The 22836-nt window shown below is 36.7% G+C and overlaps 2 protein-coding genes across 2 annotated transcripts; both read right to left on the bottom strand.

Annotated features, from left to right (window-relative positions):
* Window positions 1-1361: 1361 nt before the first annotated feature.
* On the bottom strand, window positions 1362-6509 carry LOC120416934 (uncharacterized). Its single transcript, XM_039578848.2, has one exon. The coding sequence runs from the start codon at window positions 5860-5862 to the stop codon at window positions 2734-2736; it is 3129 nt and encodes a 1042-aa protein (XP_039434782.2). The 5' UTR covers window positions 5863-6509; the 3' UTR covers window positions 1362-2733.
* Window positions 6033-12969, bottom strand: LOC120416910 (uncharacterized). Its single transcript, XM_052707499.1, has 3 exons — window positions 12861-12969; window positions 8580-9987; window positions 6033-6122 (listed from the first exon to the last, which is right to left on the bottom strand). The coding sequence occupies exons 2-3, from the start codon at window positions 9966-9968 to the stop codon at window positions 6033-6035; spliced, it is 1479 nt and encodes a 492-aa protein (XP_052563459.1). The 5' UTR covers window positions 9969-9987; window positions 12861-12969.
* Window positions 12970-22836: the final 9867 nt, after the last annotated feature.

Genomic DNA, 22836 nt, shown 5'->3' with positions numbered 1-22836 from the left:
AATTATAATTAAGGAGCAGATTAGAGTTTTCTCATATTTTCTTGATTAAAAAAAGGTTTATTTGTTGAAAAATATTATTTATTGAAATATAGGTTATTTCTTTCCTATGAATGTAATAAGATTTTGACAAAATATTTTTTAAACATTTTTATTTTATTTTTGGAAGGCTGTACAATTATGTATTATAACTTTTTACAAATGTGTTATCATTTATTAATTCTAGTTCATTGATCTTAAAAAAATATCGTTAAATCCTATAAATTCTGTACAACTATATAAGACCTACCTATAATCATGGAAGACGTATAGAATTCTTGAAGAAAATCCAAATCAACTTACGAGCATAGTTCAGGCAAAAGGGGTCAAGGTAATATTTCACGTTCAAAAGGGTACTGACTGCAGTCCATGCCGTGGCCAGGTCAAACTAATCAAATCGAAAGTGTCAAATTACTTCGTTTCACACGGATATTATTACGCTCAAGTCGAAATCAGGGGTCAAAGGATCGGATTCAATTACATGTAATTTTCAAAATTTTGCGGTTTGCTTTCACGATTAATCAATTTTTGGATTTTTTTCTTGAACTGCACTTTGGCAATTGTTTTTTTTAGTTGAAATAATTGTAATATTGGAATTGTTTCAAATGAATCAAGTTAAAATTAAATTCAATTTTGCTCTTGTAATAATCTCTAGAAGTTGATTTTCAGTTCTAACGGAAACCAGCTGTTTCGAACCGTTACATGCCCAAAAGGATTATTTTTGCAGCATCATTTTTCAAACGCATCTCTCGCGTCCACCAAAATCATCAATCTCCCGTGAGCGCAAAGGTTTCAATTTCCAAGTTTTAAACAAATACCCACAAAAAAAAAGAGAAAAAACTTTTCTCACACTCTGCTTTCGAGAACCCTTTAAATGTTCAGCTAGAAGCGAAAAGGTTTTTTAAAAAATAAATCTGCACCCGAAAAAAAACGTAAAATCTCCCGCAGGCCATCATCAATTTACCTCTTTCCCCCTATTTTTTTTTTGCTTAAATCTCCACTATTTTGCAACGCAGATAGACAAAATAAATTTCGATCGATTCCCTTTCGCAACTAAAATAGTTTAAAAACCGAGGGGAAAACCACCGCCAGTCCGTTCTTCCTTCCTTCCTTCTTTTTGCTCTGGGTGACCCTCTCAAATTCCAATCCTCCAGCCCAAAATCCCTCAAAATGATGAATTATTTGTCCCCTAAGTTGTTTCACTTTTTTTCGGAAGAATCTTCCTTTTGCTGCAGCGGCGCAGCGCCAAGTGCACTTTTAAATTGGGGTAATTTCGAGCGCAAAAAAAAAGTTCACTTTCTCACGGTGACCTTTTCCGTCTTCGATTCTTTTTTTTTGAAAATTTAAAGGGTCCTCTCACAAAAAAAAATCTGCCAGTTTAAAGGGCACCAAGCAAATAACTCATTACTATTATCATCGTTTGAACTCGGCGGGATATTCGATACCCTCATCGATGCCATTCGAAAAAAAGGTGGTTTTTGAAAAAAAGAAAAAAAAACTCGTTGCCCGGAAGAAGGTTAACTGTATCATTAGGTGAGCGAGCGTTCGTTGAGTATTTAGGGAAATTTATTGAAATTTATCCCTCGGGTCAGGGCATCGAATTGTGACTAAATTAAGGGTCTGTGGACGGAGTGGACGAAACGGAAAAGGTGCTAATTGATGGCGTTCGGTCAACACTTGGGCTGTGAAGGGGGAGGTATTTAGAGTCTTTTTTGAATAATATTTACTTGGAGAGTGGTGCAAATATTTAAAAAATGTCCATGATTTTTTTTTCGAACGGATCAAACATAACGATCATGATCATCATGATAAAGAAACTGTGAGATAAAAGCAAACATCCTTTTTCACGATTAATTCCGAACCTAAAAACTCGACGCCAACATTTCAAAAAGCATCATGTACAAACAGTGCGTTATGAGAAAAACGCATTTGAATAGGGGGCATCATTTTTCAATTCCCATCTTAATATAAAAGCAAAAGAAGATGTTTTAATGATAACAAACGATGAAAAACGTTGCTTTTATTGATATTTGATCATCCATATTCAATAAAACATTATTTCCGTCATTATATTTAAGAAAAACAAACATAACTTTTTTTGAAATCACCAACGTCTATATCACCCTGCTGTCATTGAGGGGGACGCTTTGTTATGGTTCGTTTTTCTTCGCCGAATGTACATGGCGCTTTTTTATGATGCTTTTTTTCGTCACGAGGTTCATGTCTCGGATTAGTTTTCAAAAAGCCGTAAGAGCCATTGGTAAACAAAGTCCTTTTTGCATCGGTATTCGACCTATTACGAAAAACCAGTATCAAAAATGCTCGAGATTGTTCATCTACACGTCCATTCAAGTGCCCCAAACTTAAAATAAATGAAATTTTGTTTCATTTTTGAGAAAAACGAAAATTAGTGTCAGAGGTCGCGGTGGCTCTTACGGCTTTTTGAAGACTCACCCGAGAATGTAGTCTTTTATTTGACAGGTTGACAGGGCTATATAAACAGACGCTGCTGATGGCAGAGATTTTGTTTATGTTACTTTATTTAAAATCATTATTAAACAGACTTTACTGAAGTAACTTTTGCTCATGTTTGATGGTGAGGTAGCTTATAAGGAGTACTTTCAGAATATCCAATAACCCAGAAAGTGTCAAAATGTACATGATGCCTTTTGAAATGTTGCCGTCGAACTATGCAATTCAACCACATGAGTGATCTCCATTTTTCTGTAGATATATTTCTTCTTCTTTCTTTATTCTTCGGAAGTCTGGAATGTAACTTTGCTGAAAATCTGAAAGTTGGAAGAAGTTGATTGTGTCAGCTACTTTGTTATGTCTCTTTTCCAAAGCAATTTCCAGGGGGGTTTTCCCTTTGAGCGATCTCGCATTTTTATCGGCTCTGTTCTTCAACAGAAACAGAACAACCGCTGCGTAACCATGTTCGGCACCCACGTGCAGTGGGGTGTACCCGTTGTAAGTGGTACGCGAGTTGATAGCGATTGTACCGGCTTGAACCAAAATCCGTAGCTCGTCCAAATCGTTGGACGCGGCAGCACGATGAAGCTCTGTGAAGCCATTGGCTAGTGATGGTTGATAGCGCTTGAGAAGAGTTACAACGTCAGTGCGGCCATTCTGTTGCGCAAGTTCTAAAGGCGTGCGTCCTTCTTCGTCCTTTGCAATTGACGATCTATTATAATTGAATGTTTTGGCATCAGCTTCAGCGTCGTTATTGAGCAAATATCGAACGATTTCGATGTGGCCTTCACGAGCAGCCAAATGTAACGGGGTGATCGATGTCTTGGGATGAATATTGGCCCCTTTTGCGTGTAACAACTTGATAATATCTAGATTTCCCAAACATGCGGCAACGTGTACAGAAGTAATATTGTCATACTCCATATATTTTTTGAAAAGTTGCGTGAACTTGTCACATTTCTGATCTTTTTCGTGATACAGAACAATGCTTGGATTAGCCCCATAGTCAAGGAGAAGTTCAGCCATTGTTGTGTCATTGGTTGTTACAACATAGAGTAATGGCGAGCCAAAGGTTTCACTCCTTCCATTGATGATTGTTTTGCGATGCATTTCACTCTGTATAGAAATCAGTTCATGTTTAACATAATTCTGCTGTCGAGTTTGTATGGCATCAAAAAGTTTAAGATAATGTGAGTGTAATTTTTCCAGCATTGGAACGATTGTGGATAGTTTACTTACAAGTTCACCCAAATCTTTAGCATCAATAAAATGAGTAAGACAAATATGTTTAATGATTTTAAATGATAAAACTTCTTCGTTCGAGTTTAGAACCTCAGAAATAAAATTATTGAAATTCTGCGATGCATTAGGCAGATCTTTGCAATTTAAAAGCTCAAAAATTTCCTCAAAGTTACTGGTCTCTATGTTAAATATCGTTCTGGACATAAATTTATCAACATCTATTGCTCTATTGTTTATGTATAACGTCTTATCAAAACAAGTTGATCTGACCACCAAACGAAAACTTTTTGCATTTTTACTCCTAATAAGGGCATTAATACACACATTCGCCAAGTTTTGATCAGTCTCAGATGCAGATAAAATCGAATTGAAAATGTAATTAATTTGTTTGACCTTTGCAAGCAACTTCGTATGGAAACCAACCCCATTTTCAAAAAACAGTTGCATCTGATTCATCCAACGAAGGCTTAGTAGGTAATAGAAGTAATCACCACTCCAAGCACCATCCCAAACACCACGCTCTTGTTCTACAAGAAATACTTGCACCATGTCGATGCCTTTTTGCAAAAAAGCTTCAGTTAGTGATTGATCTCGGCTTAGTAAGAACCAACTGATCTTTGGGTAGAAGTGTTGTTCAATGAGAGTTAAATCTGTAGCATTAAGAAGCGTCTCTATTAAATCTTGCGGTGAATCTGTTCTTTTCAATACATCATATAGAGGAAGCGAGAACTTACCACATGGATTTACAAACTCTTTAAAACCAGAGTTAAGGAAAGATTTAATCATTGCATAAGAATTATATTTCATCAAACCACTGAAACATGTTGTATTGCATGCAAAAGTCCAATTGATGCCATAACCATGCTCATTCACTAGTATATTTGCCGTCTTCATGTTTTCGTCTTCTTTTGTTTGTGACAGAAGTTCGAAGTAACATTTTTGTTTCTTCATTATGGCTTGGCCTATCATTCCATTCATAGCACGGAGCAGGTTTGTATATCCTTCTTGAGCTGACAATGTAAAAATTGCTCTCTTCTCGCCTACTGACAAGCCATCAAGAACTTGCAACAATTCTGAACAATTTTCAGCTGAACAACTTTCTATGAGACTTAACATACAGTTGTGGGTTTTTTCTCCTGATTCAAAAGTTAAATTCCTTAGGAGGAAACGTGCTTTTGCTGACGAATCTTTGATGTTGTTCGGTTCATGCATTGCAAAACCTTGTAGAAATATACATATTTGTTGCTTATCGTTTGTGATTAAATATCCTTTCAAAACTTTTTCAAAGAGTGTCATTAATTGACTGCTTGAAATCAGCCTAAACCTTTCCCAGATAACATCAGCAACAAAAAATTCAGCAAAAGATAAATGAGTAAATTGTGGCTTATCGTCCTCGAATCTGCACACAAAACCGCATCTTTCCTTGCCATGTTGAACTGTTCTAAGATCATTAGGAAGTTTGTAAAATGTTTCCGGTGACAATAAGTCTATAATGTCACGGTCAAATAAGGCACACAAAGCAAGGCGTTTGTGTCGATTGTAAAACGATTCCTTCAATCCACCATCCAACAAACATATTGGTAATGTTGGATCGATCTTGTTTTTATCCTTTAGATAGATATCATCATATTTTATATCTATAAAGTCCTTAAACAATGAATACCCGTTTAATGTATAATCGGGTACACGTGTATAACGAACGTCTTTGTGTTTATAAAATAATTCAAACTTTTCCTGGATACACCTTGCAATCATCTCTGTATGTAAAGGAATACTAATGAAATCATACCTATAAACATTGTAGGTTTCAGTAACAGCATTCACAAATTCTTTCACTCGTTTTTTGTTGAGCTTCGTCTGTAGGTTTAAATTCAATTCCCAAAACTTTTTGCAAAAATCAAGAATATCTTCTCTAGAAAATGGTCCCAAACTGTACGCCCTAACATTGAGCTGTTTTTCCAGTTCAATACTAACACTCGTATCTCGTGTTGTGACTAGTAATTTCCGAATATTACAGTTTTTAAAAAAAGTCAAAGTAGTTATGTCACAGACATAACCGGAATGGCGTAGACTTACGTAAAATTTAGATATGTGGACATGTGGGTTTTCCATATATTAATTTGAAGAATTAGCTATATTCTTTAAATAGATTTACGGAATATGATCATGAATGGGAGATGGAATTCAGCTAAGGGCGTTATTTCGGGGTGGTAGTGTTTGGTGGGAATGATGAACAAGAAGAACTCTTTCATGAGAAAATTGGTGGCCCTAAAAAGGACCGATTAGAGTTGGATGGTGGCGTTGGTCGCAAGGCTGAAGCCGGGAGATGTTCTGTCCAGATGGGTGATAGGCCGCGGTGGATGCTGCAGGTGCTAGCGTTGTTGATGGATGCGAAACCGACAAAGTTGTTTAGGAAAGCGTGTAGTATTTGCAAATGATTGTGGTGCGAAATTTATATTAGGCTGGTGTATCAACCAAAGTCAAAATCGGCCGATGATAACTAAAATACGAAACATACCTTCGTGACTGTGTCAGAACATTTCTACCAAAAACAAGGTCAAGGCATGTGCGCCCAAAGGATTGGAAAGCAGATCAAGCTTGAGGTACTCTTTCATAATTCATAAAATCAACAAATTTCAAATTTTCCGGTTTGAGGATATCAATGTTAAAATCCCCAGACACAACAATGCGGATGTCCTGCTTTGCATACCAGAACAAATTCCGGATCAAGAAAGAAATTTTCTGTTTGTATGTTGCACTTGGCGTAATATACACAACAACAAACAATGTTTGAATCCCATTTTCTGAAACTTTTGTGGCACAAATATCCCCAAACGAATCAGCCTCGAGTAAAATTGGATCATGTTCCACACACACTGCTCAAGATCGTGAGGCATGGCCGTCGAAGAAGACGAACGAACGGCAAAGAGAGGAAAGAAAGAGACGAAGGAATTTTAGCGAGCCGAATGGGGGGAGGGGGAGAGGGGGCATAGGGGTTGGGGGCGAGAGCAGCCTCAGAAAGCTGTGCAATCCGTCGCCCCCGAAGACCAAAATTTGTTCCTGAAATTTAAATTCAAATTAGCTCGCTGCCTCGTCCCGGGTGGGACGAGGGCAACTCTTTCAACACTAGAATTTGATGAGACGTAAATCTTTCAGAAGCGCTCGCCGCGAATGCGACGAGCTAGTTGGATGTCCCGATTGTTTAACAACCAAGGCTTGACCCACGAGAGGCTTTTCGGCGGAAGGCAGCAGGCGCGCGCCTCATCTTGTTGATGCCTCGTCCCGGGTGGGACGAGGGATGGGGATTGAAGCACCTCCGAACCACAGCAACCACGAAAGATCCTAACGGTCCGGCCATCGAGAGGCAACTGGCTGACGGTGACGACGAGAAGGCGATGCGCACTTCTTTTCCAGTTCTGGTCCCTCTCTCCTGCTGCTGCTGCTCTGGTCTCTCTCCTGCTGCTGCTGCTCTGGGCTGAGCTTTCCTGCTGCTGCTGCTGCTGCTGCCGGTCCGACGTCTGAGACGTGAATGATGGAATGGGCTCTGGCGCGCGTTCTTATGTATGATTTCGGCCCGCTACTTCCCCTCCTTTTTCGCGACCGACACTCGGTCGCGTTGCTCGGATGATTTTCCCCTCAAAATAGGTACTTGACATTCCCGTCCGTGAGTGGGAAGCGCTCATTTTGCTTGCAAAATCTCTGCATTTTGAAAACATTTTAAAACATTCAATTGTTTCAATATTTAAACTATTTTGCCAACAATGAAAGTTTTATAGCAAATTGCTGAATAATTTTCGAATCGAATGGCACATAAATCGTGTCGATTCGATTAGAGGGAAGGAAGATATAAGCGTTTGACGGATGACGCAGTAATCCAGGGCCTTCGGCCCGGGTTTTTTGGAATGACACCCCAGTACCTTCGACAAAGACGTAAGTCTACGTCAATATTCAATAACTGTATGACAGAACTCATGTATTGCGGTGCTATTTCGTCAAACCCATCCGCAAACACAATAACTTTCTTTAGATTGTAATATCGCTCAAATACCTTTAGCTCAAACATTTGCACGCTGTCATCGAAGTTTTCTTTTGAATGAACAAATTTGAAACTCAACAGACGATTCTGGCATCCCTAATGTGTGCAGAATGAATTTGATAGCAATGCGCAAGTCAATTGTAACGCGGTTCATTTTACTCAATTGTCCGGTGAAATCCAGTAAATTGTAACGAACAATCCAAACGGATTCGTTATGTTTTGTGAGCTCCGTTAACAGGGTGGACTTTCCCATTCCCGGTTCGGCAGCTATGATCACAACGTGTTCATCGAATGAATCTACATTCTCAATAGTTTTTGTATAATGGTTGTAAGTACAAAGCTTGCGCTTTACAAAATATTCTATTGGCTTTGCGGACACTGAAGCAATTTCGAACAAATTGTCAGTTAACAATTTGAATAAAAACCCGCCAGCAATCCACTTTCTGGGAACGTGATCAACGTCTTGGAGACTGCCCACAATATCAAAAAGTTTGACCTCCGTGTTTTGAAATATGATTGATTTGCTGTGCAAAATACTTTCCTGGCACTCCACCGTTAGATTTGCCATGCCATTCATATGGTCAAATTTGTTTTCACAACCTTGCAACCAATCGAAGGGTTCATCACTCGCGATAATAATTTTCTTCCTGAACTTCTGCACACTCGAACTTAAATATTCCCGCAATTTACGCGTGTTGGCCTTACAGTGGATGACCATATATTTAATGCTGTTCGAATTTAAAAATTCTGAAAAGACTTTAGAGAAATCATCTATTTTTTCAAAGTCAATTACTGCCAGGTTATTACCAAATCTTTGCATCATGTTTTGACAAATATTAGCAAAGCTTATTTCGGGAGCATTGCTGTGAATATTTAAGAAAATTCTGCTGCAGTCTGACAAAAAAGAGTCCAAGTTAAGTTCTACTATAGCGTCATTACTAAAAATCAATTCAAAGCTTTTTACTTTATTGAAGAAAATGCTCGTTAAATGCGAAAGTAAGCTTGTATCAGCAACTATTTGCTCAGCTTCCTCAAGAAATCTACAAAATTCCGTAAGATACACAATTTTGTCCTTGCGCATCCAATACTTTTGAACGAGGTCAAGATATATCAGATTCAGCAACTGCCAACTATCAGATTTACCATCTAGTTCTGCACCAACAATTTCACCTACTTCATGTTCCATTGCCTGACTATGATAAACTCGGAACTTTTTCAAAAAATCAATGGCTAACTTTTGCTTAAAACCAGATTTCTCAATTGGTTTTTCATTTTTCCATGTTTGTTCGACCTTTGCTTCGTTTACATGTGCGCACAAACTTTGTATTATTTCATCCGTCGATTCAACCATATAAACCTTACCGTCTGCACTGGTTTCTAACAAAAACTCACTATTGATTTGATCATTTGTTTCTAAGTCACTATGTGCCGTAGTATAGAGTACAAATTCAATGTTTAAATTTTCAAAATTCCCGGCAAAAAACTCATCGTTGCTGGTTTTAGTAAACTGCTCCCGTATTTTTAAATATTGTTCAAAGTGTTTATGCATACTATACTCCGAGCTATCTTTGCAATCCAAATTCAGCAATAGTTCTTTAGTTACCTTTTTCTTCGCCGGATCTTCCCGGTGTTTTGCCTGTATGAACAAGTACTTGAAACTTGTTTCTCCAACCTGGCGATACCGAACGCACAGATCGTCAAAATTTCCAATTCCTGTAATGTTAGATCCGAGAAGAAACTGATACGGACCTTTCTTTAGTCTAAGTAGAACCAGAGCCAACAATTTATACTCATACATCTGGCCGGCAATGCTGGACGTTCCCGATCGGCGAGTATAGAACCATTTGCTCGTTTGCGGCCCATCCTCTGAAGAAGGCTCTTTGGAATGGTTTATCAGGAGCGATGCAATTTCCGAATATTCCAACAGTTGAGCCATATCCAGCGGTGATAGTCCCTTGTTGTTGGTCGTGTCACGATTTGCTCCCTTCCGCAACAGCATTCTAACCGCGACCGGATCCGCCACTACAATTGCCACGTGCAGCGGAGTGCACTTTCCATTGGCGGCACAGGAGTTGTAATAGTTCGGATCAGCTCCGTTCTGCAGAAGGCGCTCAATTTCTCTGTGGTCCGCTCGCTCGACGGCAAACATTAGCAGTCTGTTAACCTTGCTAGCATCTTCCATGATGAATTGGTAAGTATTTCTAGAAAAAACATGATATTGAAATGGGAAAAATTTAATTTTATTGATAAGTTTGTCTTGTTGTGTTACTACTTGAGCTTACGAGTTTTTTTTTAAGAGCGAGTCCACGAGCAGAGCAAACCCATTTCGTTGCGACCCCACCAATCTGCCTGAAAATTTCAAGGGTTGTTTGGACATATAACGAGCTAAATATGAGCACTCCCGGTCAACGGAATGTTTCGACCTTATTTTTTATGAGAACATGAATTTGCAATCGAAAAGTACCGTAAACTGGGGTGACTTTGATAGCCCGGGGTGACTTTGATAGGTTTTTCAAATGCCCGTCAAATTAATATTTAAACATTTTTGAGAATTTTGAGTATGTAAGCATTAAGGGAAAGCTTATTATCGAACATATATGCAAAAATGTGACTGTTACATTGGATGTATCAAAAATAGTGGCCAAATCAAATTTCTATCAATGTCACCCCGGGCTATCAAAGTCACCCCAGTTTACGGTACTTTACAGATTTTTTGATAAAGGGCCACCGAAAGTTTGATTTCAACGAAATATTTGCAGTTTTTCGATTTTTAAAAATGTGTGACCATGAGTGACCACTTTTGAAAATAGGGGAAATATACCCATTTTAAGCCTAATAAGCGGTCGTGTTTAAATGATACTGGATAATCTGTAGTGTTCCTTGAAATTTACTGAAACCAAGTACACCAACGAGTAGACCAACTTTTTTGTGAACATTTTTGTTTATTTTCACTTCTACTAAACGTTTTTCTATTCCTTTTACAGGCATTTGAAAAAAATATTTCACAAATGTATTGTAATCAGACGAAAATGCATTTTTCTATTTTCAGCTTAGTTCTTTTTTCTTCCAGCGCTCTTTTGGGTCTGCTGACAATTGTGATGAAATTTTAAGCGAACACTCCCGAAAAGTAGCATTTATAGAGAAAGTTTCCTGGCATCACTGGCTCACTCCAACAGGCGCTGCTGGTGGTGGCCACCCTTTGATCTTTATTTGCCTTCGCTCCTCGCTCGGTTTTCTTCAGCATTCGATTGGAATGGGTATTCAAAAGTCAAACCGTCAAAAGACTTAACGCGTTTGTTTTTTTGATGGTGTTTGCTAATTATTTACATTTTTCGGGATTATTTTTCAAGTGAGTGACTAACTAATGTGCAAAAGAACATGTGGCCGGTAGTTGGAAGCAATTTCATATCTTAAGCGCTTTGAAATCGTTAGCGCAAGTGAAAAGATATTGATGGCGACTTTCGTTAAGCACTTAACCTCTCATCTTGGGTGTGGATGTGTGTGTCACCAAAATGATGAGAAATGGTCTCGCAAAATAGAAATTATGATCAAAAGTGCATTAAATGTGATCGAAAGTTTCATGTTTTAAAATTGAAAATCGGACCATTAGTTACTGAGATATAGACATTAGATAATGGGATATTTGTTCAAAAAAGTCACAGAAAATCAGTGCATTCATGTTGATATAGCTCAAACTTCTTATGAATATGCCTTGGGGACTCTAACCAACTATATTTGACCCACATTTGACCTCAAATAAAAAAAATATGAACCAAATTTACCAGATTTCTAGCATTCTTTGAAATAACTCCAAAATCCATGCTGGAAACCCCGATACGACCGAAAATAAATCTTTCTTTGAACAATTTGTCACGAAAATACAGCAACACATTGCCCGGATACAAATTTGAGCATCAAACAATGCAAAGCATGGATTATTTAATAAATAAGATGTTTATTGTCCAATAGGTCCCGAAAATTATGTGTTCAATCCTCTGCCACATCACACCATTACATTTTAAAACATTTTAGAATCCATCTCATTGTAGGTAGATAACAATTTTCTGAACAAGTTACATAAAAAAGTATCATTTTTGGTTCAATATATGCAGAGATGTGCCCCATTTCCTGAAATAAATAGTGCCTTTCTCCAAAATTTCTTAATTTAATTCTCTTTCACATGATGGGCACTGCCTACTAAGATATTTTTTATTGATACATAAAAAGTTTTGACGAAATTCATGAACATTATTACATTTTGGAGAAAGGCACTTTTAATTTCAGGAAATTGAGCATATATCTGCTTATATTGAGCCAAAACTGATACCTTTTAATGGAACTTGTTCAGAAAACCGTTTTCTACAATGTGATTGATTCTAAAATGTTTTAAAATGTAATGGTGTAATGTGGCAGAGGATTGAAAAATCAACCATATTAGACCCTAATGACCAAATTTGTGCGAAAATTCGCAAAGGATTAAATTAATCGAGTTCTGCAGAGTTCTATGCTCTATTATCATACAACCAGAGAAAAAAAAAGTACCCGAATGGTTGCGTTACGGCCAAGTAGGGGAACCATACCCTTTTTCAGCCTATTTCTATTATCGGCCTATCAGCACTTTGATCATGAATTACAGCTTTCATAAAGTGTTTTTGACTGTTACAAAGTAATAAATAGCTCAGATAAAAGTGAGCAAGCAACTCTACATTAATTATACATCTGAAAATGTTGATTTAATCGCGGAAAACGACAAAAGTGATGAGAATTGGTTGAACGGCTTAAAGTGATTAAAATGGGTATATTTCCCCTATTTCTTTTTCGCATGGCTTGAAATCTTATCTCCCTAGAGCAAAAAACTGTGAGCTGGCAAAATGTGAGGTCAGCTTTATAACCGATTCTCAGTATTACAAAAAAAAAAAAAAAGGTGGCTTTCAGTGCGTTCGGTGTGGTTTAACTTTGTTCGCTCAACCAAACCACAACGATCAAGAGATGATTTTTGTTGCAGTTTTCTGTTTTTTGACGGAGTCAAGAAAACGAATTCTTATTCAGAATAGTATCTTAAAAACACACTTACCAATACACCACCAACAGTTGCACAAGTTGTATAAATCAGGAATTTTGTATAATAACTCAAATTACTACACAGTTAATTTATTTCCTGCAGCTTCCGCATCTTCTACTAAGCAGCAATTTCACTTTTTCAAACTTCACAATGCAGAAACTTACGGGAAACGAACTGGACGTACGGACAGCAGCGACCTCTCTGAACGAGCCAGTTGCTCCTGAGGAATGTTTAGCGTTCATGAAAATGATAAGTAGGAATTCTCTACGGTTTCGCAAATCGATGTCATAACAATTTGTTTCATTATTTTTTTGACTGTTGGACTAAGATTAGATTATTTGGCCTTTATCGAATGTCCAGTACGCGGTCCGATTATCACACAGGTTGTCGTCGATCGAAAGTTGTGTGCTAATTTGGAAGCATTTAGAACAAAAACTATGTTTTTGGGCTCATATGGGGCATGAGTTCATCAAACAAACGCTGAAAGTTTCATCCAAATCGGAGCACCTCGATACGACCTGTTTCACATTGGCGAAAAACTCGCCCTTAATAACGGTAAAACATGCGCTTTACTTTTCCATTCTTTTTCAAGACCTGACATTAACTTGTGTTAGGAAAACATCACTGCAATAATGTTTGAAATTTATTGTGGATTTACAGTATGTAAAAAAAGTATTTACACCCCTCGGGCACTATGCACATTTTGTGATGAAACATGTAAACAATTTAATGTTGACATAAACCTAGTACTACGTTTTGTTCAGAAACTCATGCCGAACATTTTGCTGCAAAAAGCTCATGAAAAGATGTTTTCTATAAAAAGTTATATAACAAATACTAATACAAAAATAAATAAGGTGCAAAAAAAGTTTGTACACCTTTCGAAAAATTAACATGAATAAAGTTATTTGTTGACAAATCACCATAAATCCAGTCTCCCAACTCCAAATAGGCATCCTTGACTGATTAAAAATATAATTTGGATTGAATATAAAGTTTACTAATTACTTAGTATAAAAGTTTACATAACTCTTGAAATTCTATATAAAACTTATCTAAACTTAATTTTGCAAACTTTAAATTTAACTAAATGTCAATATATTACCATAGAATTGATAAATAAACATTCTGGAGTGGGTATAACACCGTTCTGGGGTTCTTTGTATCGCTAGAATAGATTTTTCGTTGGAATTTCGTACCAACCCGGAATTACGTCGTCGGAAAATCCGCCGGCATCCGAACCGGTCCACAATTCACAAGTTAACCTATGTGGCATCGGAAAGGGCATAAAATTTCCGATCTTTTGATACCCATACATCTAGGTTTTCTATAAAACCCACGTTTTTAAATACCTGGGCAAAAAGTAAGTTTGATCCACGAGAACAAAAATTACGAAATTCCATACATTTTTGGCAGATTGCTCAAACGAAACCATAACAACGTTTTTGCCTAGGTGTTTAAAAACGTGGGTTTTATAGAAAACCTAGATGTCTGGGTATCAAAAGATCGGAAATTTTATGTCCTTTTAGATGCCACATAGGTTGACTTGTTAATTGTGGACCGGTTCGGATGCCGGCGGATTTTCCGACGACGTAATTCCGGGTTGGTACGAAATTCCAACGAAAAATCTATTCTAGCGATACAAAGACCCCCAGAACGGTGTTATACCCACTCCAGAATGTTTATTTATCAATTCTATGGTAATATATTGACATTTAGTTAAATTTAAAGTTTGCAAAATTAAGTTTAGATAAGTTTTATATAGAATTTCAAGAGTTATGTAAACTTTTATACTAAGTAATTAGTAAACTTTATATTCAATCCAAATTATATTTTTAATCAGTCAAGGATGCCTATTTGGAGTTGGGAGACTGGATTTATGGTGATTTGTCAACAAATAACTTTATTTATGTTAATTTTTCGAAAGGTGTACAAACTTTTTTTGCACCTTATTTATTTTTTTATTAGTATTTGTTATATAACTTTTTATAGAAAACATCTTTTCATGAGCTTTTTGCAGCAAAATGTTCAGCATGAGTTTCTGAACAGAACTTAGTACTAGGTTTATGTCAACATTAAATTGTTTACATGTTTCATCACAAAATGTACATAGTGCCCGAGGGGTGTAAATACTTTTTTTACATACTGTAGCTGATAGGATTTTCTAGCATCTTCTCACGGTCGTTGGAAACGATTGGTGTGCCCAATAGGTGTGAAAAAGTTCATTTCAAAGAAAATAATATGACTGACCATTTTTATCTTTATTTACTTCTCTAACATCCAAAATACATTCTTGCAAAATTATCATCTTTCATTATCATATTGGCAAAATATTATTTTTCTTAAAAAAGATTCAGTTTTTATTATATGATCATCCCGAGATTTAGCTCGATGCCGCCATCATGTGGCCACAAGCTCCGCTTGTTTGTCAACAAAGCTGTAGCTTGATGGTGAGACGAAGTGAGGGTGAGAGGTTTTGACATTTGCAATCCCGCATATAACCCGCCGCCGCCGCCTATTTCGGCAAGTCGGTGGGCCGACGGTCGTTTCAAACGACCGAGTCCAGTAAGGAACTGATCGTGCAATATGATCGAAAATATGTCATGAAAGTTACAAGTTTTTTTGTGTCATGTCGTTTTTTAATTGAATTGAGAAAAATATATTAATTTCGAATAAATGTCACAATGTCACTCTCGATATTTTGATGTCCAGAACCCAACTTTGTAGTGCATTTTAGGCTTGACATGACATGACATGACAATGACATTGTTTTCAGATGACAGCCGTAGCATCCCCGTGATCTTGATCAACATATTTGCCCAAGACATCAATTCGATTAGAAAATCCCTTCTTAAAACACAGATTTGTAAAGAGACTTTTATAGAGAAACCAAAGATGCGATTTTTTTGAACATAAGTAGGGTAGAGTAGTCATCAATGAGACACGGGGAACAATGATAAAATGGTTCTCACAAGTCGTAGTTTCAACCAATCAGGCTCATATTTGGGGGAAAGGTGTGTCTACTGGATACACGTCTGCCATATTAGTGGCTTTGGTTATGGTTGCTCCCTTGAAAAGTAATTCATAAATGTTTGATTCTGGGGTGTAAAAGTAAATTATGGACAAAAAATACTTTTTCGCTCGTAGACTGCCATTTACACCAAAACTTATATTTCTTCAAATTTCTTTCGACGTTCCATAGGGATTAAGTTGGGCTACAATGTCCTTTCATTAAATTTGGCCAAAATTTAGAATATAACCAGAATACAGGGCTGTCTCATTGTCCCCACTCATTTCAGCCCATGGGGAACAATGAGACACTTTGATTTTTCTTCAATAAACTTTTCAATATCGATGGAAATCTTTCAAAACATGAATTAAAAGTGATTTTTGGCATATTTATAGAGTTTAAACTTGATTTAACCAAAAATACTAAGTTATTTGGTATTAATATATGGATTGTGGGTCTCGTGGCGCAGGGGTAGCGGCTTCGGCTGCCGATCCCGATGATGCTATGAGACGCGGGTTCGATTCCCGCCTTATCCACTGAGCTTCTATCGGATGGTGAAGTAAAACGTCGGTCCCGGTTTCTCCTGTCTCGTCAGAGGCGCTGGAGCAGAAATCCCACGTTAGAGGAAGGCCATGCCCCGGGGGGCGTAGTGCCAATAGTTTCGTTAGTTTCGTTTTTATACGAATTTTACAAAATTTCAATACTTTTTAGTGTAACTTTTGTTATTAAAAATTTCATGTTGGTAAAATTGCTCTAAAATGTTCAAGGCAAGTCACCTGCAATGGAACAATACAAAAACATGATGTTTTGCTAGAAAAATTTTGATTTTCGTAAAGTGTCTCATTGTTCCCCAGCTGTCTCATAGTTCCTGCCAAGTGCGTCTACAATGAGACAGTTGAATAACTCTGGCTGTAGATGTCGGATCGATCTCATATTTTGGTCAATGTTAGAACACATTAAAAGAAAGATAATGCAACTAAAAGATCATTAAAACATGCTAATGAAAAAATTAGAAAAATCGTTGAAAGTTGAAAACCAAAAGTGTCTCATTGATGACTACCCTACCCTATTGCACACTTTGCACCAAATTCTCCACCCTTGCAAATAATATCTGCACACCAAATATTTGCACACTTGAAATCCTACCCCTTCTCCCCCCTTTCGTCTAGAGTGGTGCGTGTCTCAACTGAGCTGTTGTTGCTTCCGACCACTTTAGAACAGTTTCAAACTAGGGTATGTGTCTTGGATAGTTTTTTTTCTGCTGTAGTTTGAGGTGTGCACTTTGTTGGAGAGCTTTCCACAAATTGCACGATTGTCTAAAAATCTCTGAAATCCGCAATATTCGATTGACAAAGTTTTAAATTAATAAAAAACATAAAATTAAAAAAAAAACCGAAAAAAATGGTGTAAAGCTAGAGAACTGGTCAGAAGTCACCATACGCGCACTGAATTGAAAAACAAAGTGGCCAGCATTTTGCCACACGTATCAACAAGTTTCAACTTGTTGAGATTAAGAGTGCGAGAGGGCCATTCACATGTTCCGTCGCACATTGAAGTTGGGGAACGGGGGTTGTCACTGACCTTCAATGTTTGTTTCTTTGTGTTCCAAATTTGTTACGTGGGAAAGGACGAAATGTGTGCTACGTTTTATGCGAACGAACCCCTTAATGTAAGAATAATGCAAAACAGGAGTAGGAAATGCTGACCAAAAAAAACTTGTTCAGGGTTAGCTTTCGAATTAAATTTAAGCTAGACTGAACCTGGGTAGCGCAGAGTGAATCTTCTGTCTTGGTGGACACTGATCCATAATCCAAAAACATTCGTTTCATCATGTTAGTATATATTTAATTTACTGTTTATGTTGATCAAATCTTTCAATGCTATCATTTTCAAAATAAAAGCATTGAAAGATTAGTTGAGCATTTGAGAGACTATATTGTCCGTTTCTCTCGAAGGTACACGCCGCGCGGCATTCCATAATGTGCCGCAGACATTGTTGCCAGCGATTTTCTGCACTTTTGGTGCAATAAAAAACATTGCCGGCAACAATGCCATGCAATTCGAAGAAGAAGATCAACAAAAACAAAACGCGGAGCATTTTAAGAAACATGGCGGTAATGGCCAGAATCTGACCCAGTGCCGGCGTTGCCAGGCATTCGGTCACGGTACTGATCATTGCGCCATGGTTCCAAAATGCATGGTTTGCGGGGATTCTTCTCACGACAAGGACAATTGTCCCGTGAAAGAAGTCACCCAATTTAAATGTGCAAATTGTGGTGGAAATCACAAATCAAATTTCTGGGATTGCCCCATCAGAAAAAAGGTTTTGGATTCTCGTGCTAAGCATCAGCCGAAATCCAAACCGAAATTTTCTCAAAGTCAGGTTGTACCTGCATCTTTAAATCAAACGTTCGTGCTGTCTCACTCGAACAATTCTAGAAATACCCCTACCGTGGAAAAGTTAGGTAACAACAATGGCATTTCTTATGCTAACGTCGTTTCGGGTTCGGGTTCATCCACGAATTTTAAATCCTCTACCAATTTTCAAATTGGGCAGGTACCTCAAATTTCATTTGAAAATTTTTCTGCTGGCAACGCTTTGGGATCTTCTGATCTCGGCGATGTTACGTTTGAAAAAATGACTTTTTTGCAAAACTCACTGTTTGGTTTGATTCAAACAATGAGTAATGCTACATCCATGATGGAAGCAATCCAGATTGGATTAAAATTTGCGAATGATGTTGTTCTTACCCTGAAGTTTAATCATGGATCTAAGTAATTCCATCAATATTATGAATTTTAATGCTCGCTCTTTAAAAGCGAAAGAAAATGAATTTTTCAACTTTTTACGAGTTCATAACGTGCATGTTGCTGTTATAACCGAAACATTTTTAAAAACTGGCACTTATTTGAAAAGTGATCCAGATTATAAAGTTATAACTAATAACCGAATGAATCGAAATGGCGGTGGAGTTGCAATAGTTATCCACCGTAGTATGACTTATAGCACTTTACGTGACTTTAAGTTAAAAGTTATTGAAAGTTTGGGCATTGAACTTGAAACTTCTTTTGGGAAAATTATGATTGCAGCTGCATATTTGCCTTTCCAGTGCACTGGGGAAAATAAAAATTATTTCAAAGGGGATTTGAATAAACTTACTCGGCATAGATCTCGATTTTTGATTATCGGTGATTTTAATGCCAAACACCAATCTTGGAATAATTCTAAAGTAAATTCCAATGGTAAAATTCTATTCAGAGATTGCACTTCTGGTCTTTATTCGGTTTTATACCCGAATGGGCCAACTTGCTTTTCTTCTGTTAGAAATCCATCAACAATTGATTTGGTTTTGACAAATCAAAGTCAGTATTGTGGTCCTTTAGTGACTCATGCTGATTTTGATTCTGATCACCTTCCAGTAACTTTTTCACTTTCTCATGAAGCAGTTACCAGACCCAATAGTTCTGTGTTTAATTACCACAAAGCTAATTGGGACAGGTATCAGCATCATATTGAGAATAATTTAAATCATGATTTTGTTTTAGAAACCAAAGCTGATATTGATTCAGCCTTGGAATCTTTAACTAATGCAATTTTGGATGCTAGGAATATTGCTATTCCTAAAGTCCAAGTCAAATTTGATTCTCCCATTATTGATGACGATCTTCAGCTTCTGATTCGTCTGAAAAATGTTCGCCGAAGACAGTATCAACGTTCTCGTGATCCTGCACTGAAGCGAATTCAAAAAGATTTGCAAAAGGTTATTGACCACAGATTCACTCTCCTGCGAAATGAAAAATTCGCAAGAGATGTCGAACAAATTAAACCTTATTCCAAACCTTTTTGGAAACTTTCAAAGGTTCTTAAGAAACCTCAAAAACCAATCCCTTCTTTAAAAGATGGTGATAATATTCTATTAACTAATGGGGAAAAAGCTCAAAAACTTGCTCAGCAGTTTGAGAGTGCTCATAATTTCAACTTGAATGTTTTGAGTCCTATTGAAAATCAAATTTCAATAGAATTTCAGAATATTGTTGAACAAGAATTTTCATCAGATGAAGTTTTTAATACGGATTTGAATGAAATAAAATCTATTATCAAAAAATTTAAAAATATGAAAGCCCCTGGTGAGGATGGCATTTTTTACATTTTAATTAAAAAATTACCAGAAGCAACTTTAAGTTGCTTGGTCAAAATTTTCAACAAATGTTTAGATTTGGCATATTTTCCCAGTAGTTGGAAAAATGCCAAAGTAATTCCGATTTTGAAACCGGATAAAAATCCTGCTGAAGCCTCAAGCTATCGGCCCATTAGTTTGCTTTCATCTATTAGTAAATTATTCGAAAGAATAATTCTTAATAGAATGATGACGCACATTAATGAAAATTCAATTTTAGCTGATGAGCAGTTTGGATTTCGCCTTGGGCATTCAACTACTCATCAGTTGTTGAGAGTTTCAAATTTAATTCGAAGCAACAAATCTGAGGGCTATTCTACTGGCGCTGCTCTTCTAGACATAGAAAAAGCATTTGACAGTGTTTGGCATAAAGGTTTGATTGCGAAATTGAAAAGGTTTAATTTTCCGATTTATATCGTGAAAATTATTCAAAATTATTTGACGGATCGTACTCTGCAGGTATGTTATCAGAATAGCAAATCTGATCAACTACCTGTACGTGCTGGCGTCCCTCAAGGAAGCATTTTGGGTCCAATTTTATACAATATTTTTACTTCTGACTTGCCTGATTTGCCCCCAGGATGTCAGAAATCACTTTTTGCTGATGACACAAGCATCTCCGCCAAAGGCAGAAGCCTTCGTGTCATCACAAGAAGATTACAAAAAAGCTTGGATATTTTCAATTCTTATTTGAAAGAATGGAAAATTACTCCAAATGCTGCAAAAACTCAACTTATTATTTTCCCTCACAAACCAAGGGCTGATTTTCTTAAACCAAAAAGTCATCACATTATAAAGATGAATGAGGTAAATTTAAAGTGGGAGGATCAAGTGAAATATCTTGGACTTGCTTTTGACAAAAACCTAACTTACAAGGATCACATTGAAAGTATCCAGGTTAAATGTAACAAATATATTAAATGTTTGTATCCACTTATAAACAGGAATTCTAGACTTTGTCTCAAGAATAAACTGTTAATTTATAAACAAATTTTCAGACCTGCCATGCTTTATGCTGTGCCGATCTGGACAAGCTGTTGCTCAACCAGGAAGAAAAAACTTCAGAGGATTCAGAACAAAATTCTGAAAATGATTCTGAAACTTCCTCCCTGGTTCAGCACCAGTGAACTTCATCAATTAGCCGAAGTTGACACTTTGGATGTTATGTCCAATAAGATAATTGATGCATTTCGACAAAAATCATTGCAGTCTTCAGCTACATTGATCCGCTCTTTATATAGTTTATAAGTTAGTTTTAAGGTATCCCTTTTCCCTTTTGTACATGTAGGACCTCCTACATTTGAAATCACTGAATAGCGAAAGCTACAATATTTCATGAATAAATGAAAGTTGCTAGTATTTAAAATTGAGGTGAAAAGTCATCGTTTGTGATTGGACACTCAATAATATTTTAACTGAATGAATGTACATGGAAAAGAAATTTGAATAAATATAAACTTAAAAAAAAAAAAAAAAAAAAAAAAAATATTAAAACTTCGACAATTTTCAAAAAAGTTACCTATAAATGGCTTTAACTTGAAAACGGTGCACTTTATCAAAATTTCACTTAAGTACTTTTTGATTGCCAATTTGATTTTACATCGAAAAATGAAATTGAAAATTTTTTGACCATTTTTTTTCGATTTTTTTAAAAAACTCAGTATTGATTAAAAAAATATAACTCGGTCAACGATGTTTTGCACAACCTGGAAATTTCTGAAAAGTTGGCTTTTAATGTTCCCTAAAACATATAACAAAATTGAAACAAAGTTTTTTTTTTATTTGCAAATAAAGTTTTAGTGACAAATAGTTTAATAAAAAATCACCAATTTTTTTTACTGTGTATCATTTTTTTTCTAGTGTAATCCGTATCCATACCTACAACTTTGCCGAAGACACCAAATCGATCAAAAATTCGATCAAATTATTAATATCTCGTCACTCCATACCCTCTGTGACCGTGATGGGAGCAAGGGCGTCTATGCAAAGTGTCCCTGCACCCGCTTAATTTTTTATTTGACAAGACAACAATTTTTTCGATGGATCAACTATGGTCCCCTGGGAACGAGCTGTCAAGTAGGAGCTTTTCTGTCAAGATGGACCGCGAGGTTAATTTTTCAAAATTGATTTAAAAACCCATTTTAAACTCTTTGTGGTCGTATAAAGGGTCATAGTTTTAAGAAAAATAAGCTTTATCGCTGTAAACAATAATATCAGCAATCTAAGCTAAATTTTAGGACCCAATTGCTCTATAGTTAAAAATGACGAAAAGATAAAAAAGAACTACAGGAGAATTACAGGCAACACTGTTAAATGAGTGCTTTGAGTCTTAAGAGCAAGTTTTTCACCGATGTGAAACAGGTCGTGCTCCGATTTGGATGAAACTTTCAGCGTTTGTTTGTCTATGTATGAGATGAACTCATGCCAAATATGAGCCCTCTACGGCAAAGGGAAGTGGGGTAAAACGGGCATTGAAGTTTGAGGTCCAAAACACATGAAAAATCTTAAAATTGCTCGCATTTCCATAAAACTTCATCAATTCCAACTCTCTTAGATGCATTTGAAAGGTCTTTTGAAGCCCTTCAAAATGTGCTATAGACATCCAGGATTATTTTAACTTTTTCTCATAGCTTTTGCAAATTACTGTTAAAAGTGGATTTTTTTAAAACCTTAATATCTTTTTGCAACAGCCTCCAACCCCCATACTTCCATAGGTCAAAAGATAGGTAATTTCATGGACTATAAGCCTACGGTATTAACTTTTTGGCCAATCGCAGTTTTTCTCATAGATTTTCGATTT

The sequence above is a fragment of the Culex pipiens genome, chromosome 1 (assembly GCF_016801865.2).
Source record: "Culex pipiens pallens isolate TS chromosome 1, TS_CPP_V2, whole genome shotgun sequence".
NCBI lineage: Eukaryota > Metazoa > Arthropoda > Insecta > Diptera > Culicidae > Culex > Culex pipiens.
The sequence above is the reverse complement of the archived record's forward strand: the minus strand, read 5'-3'. Positions and strand labels throughout refer to the sequence as shown.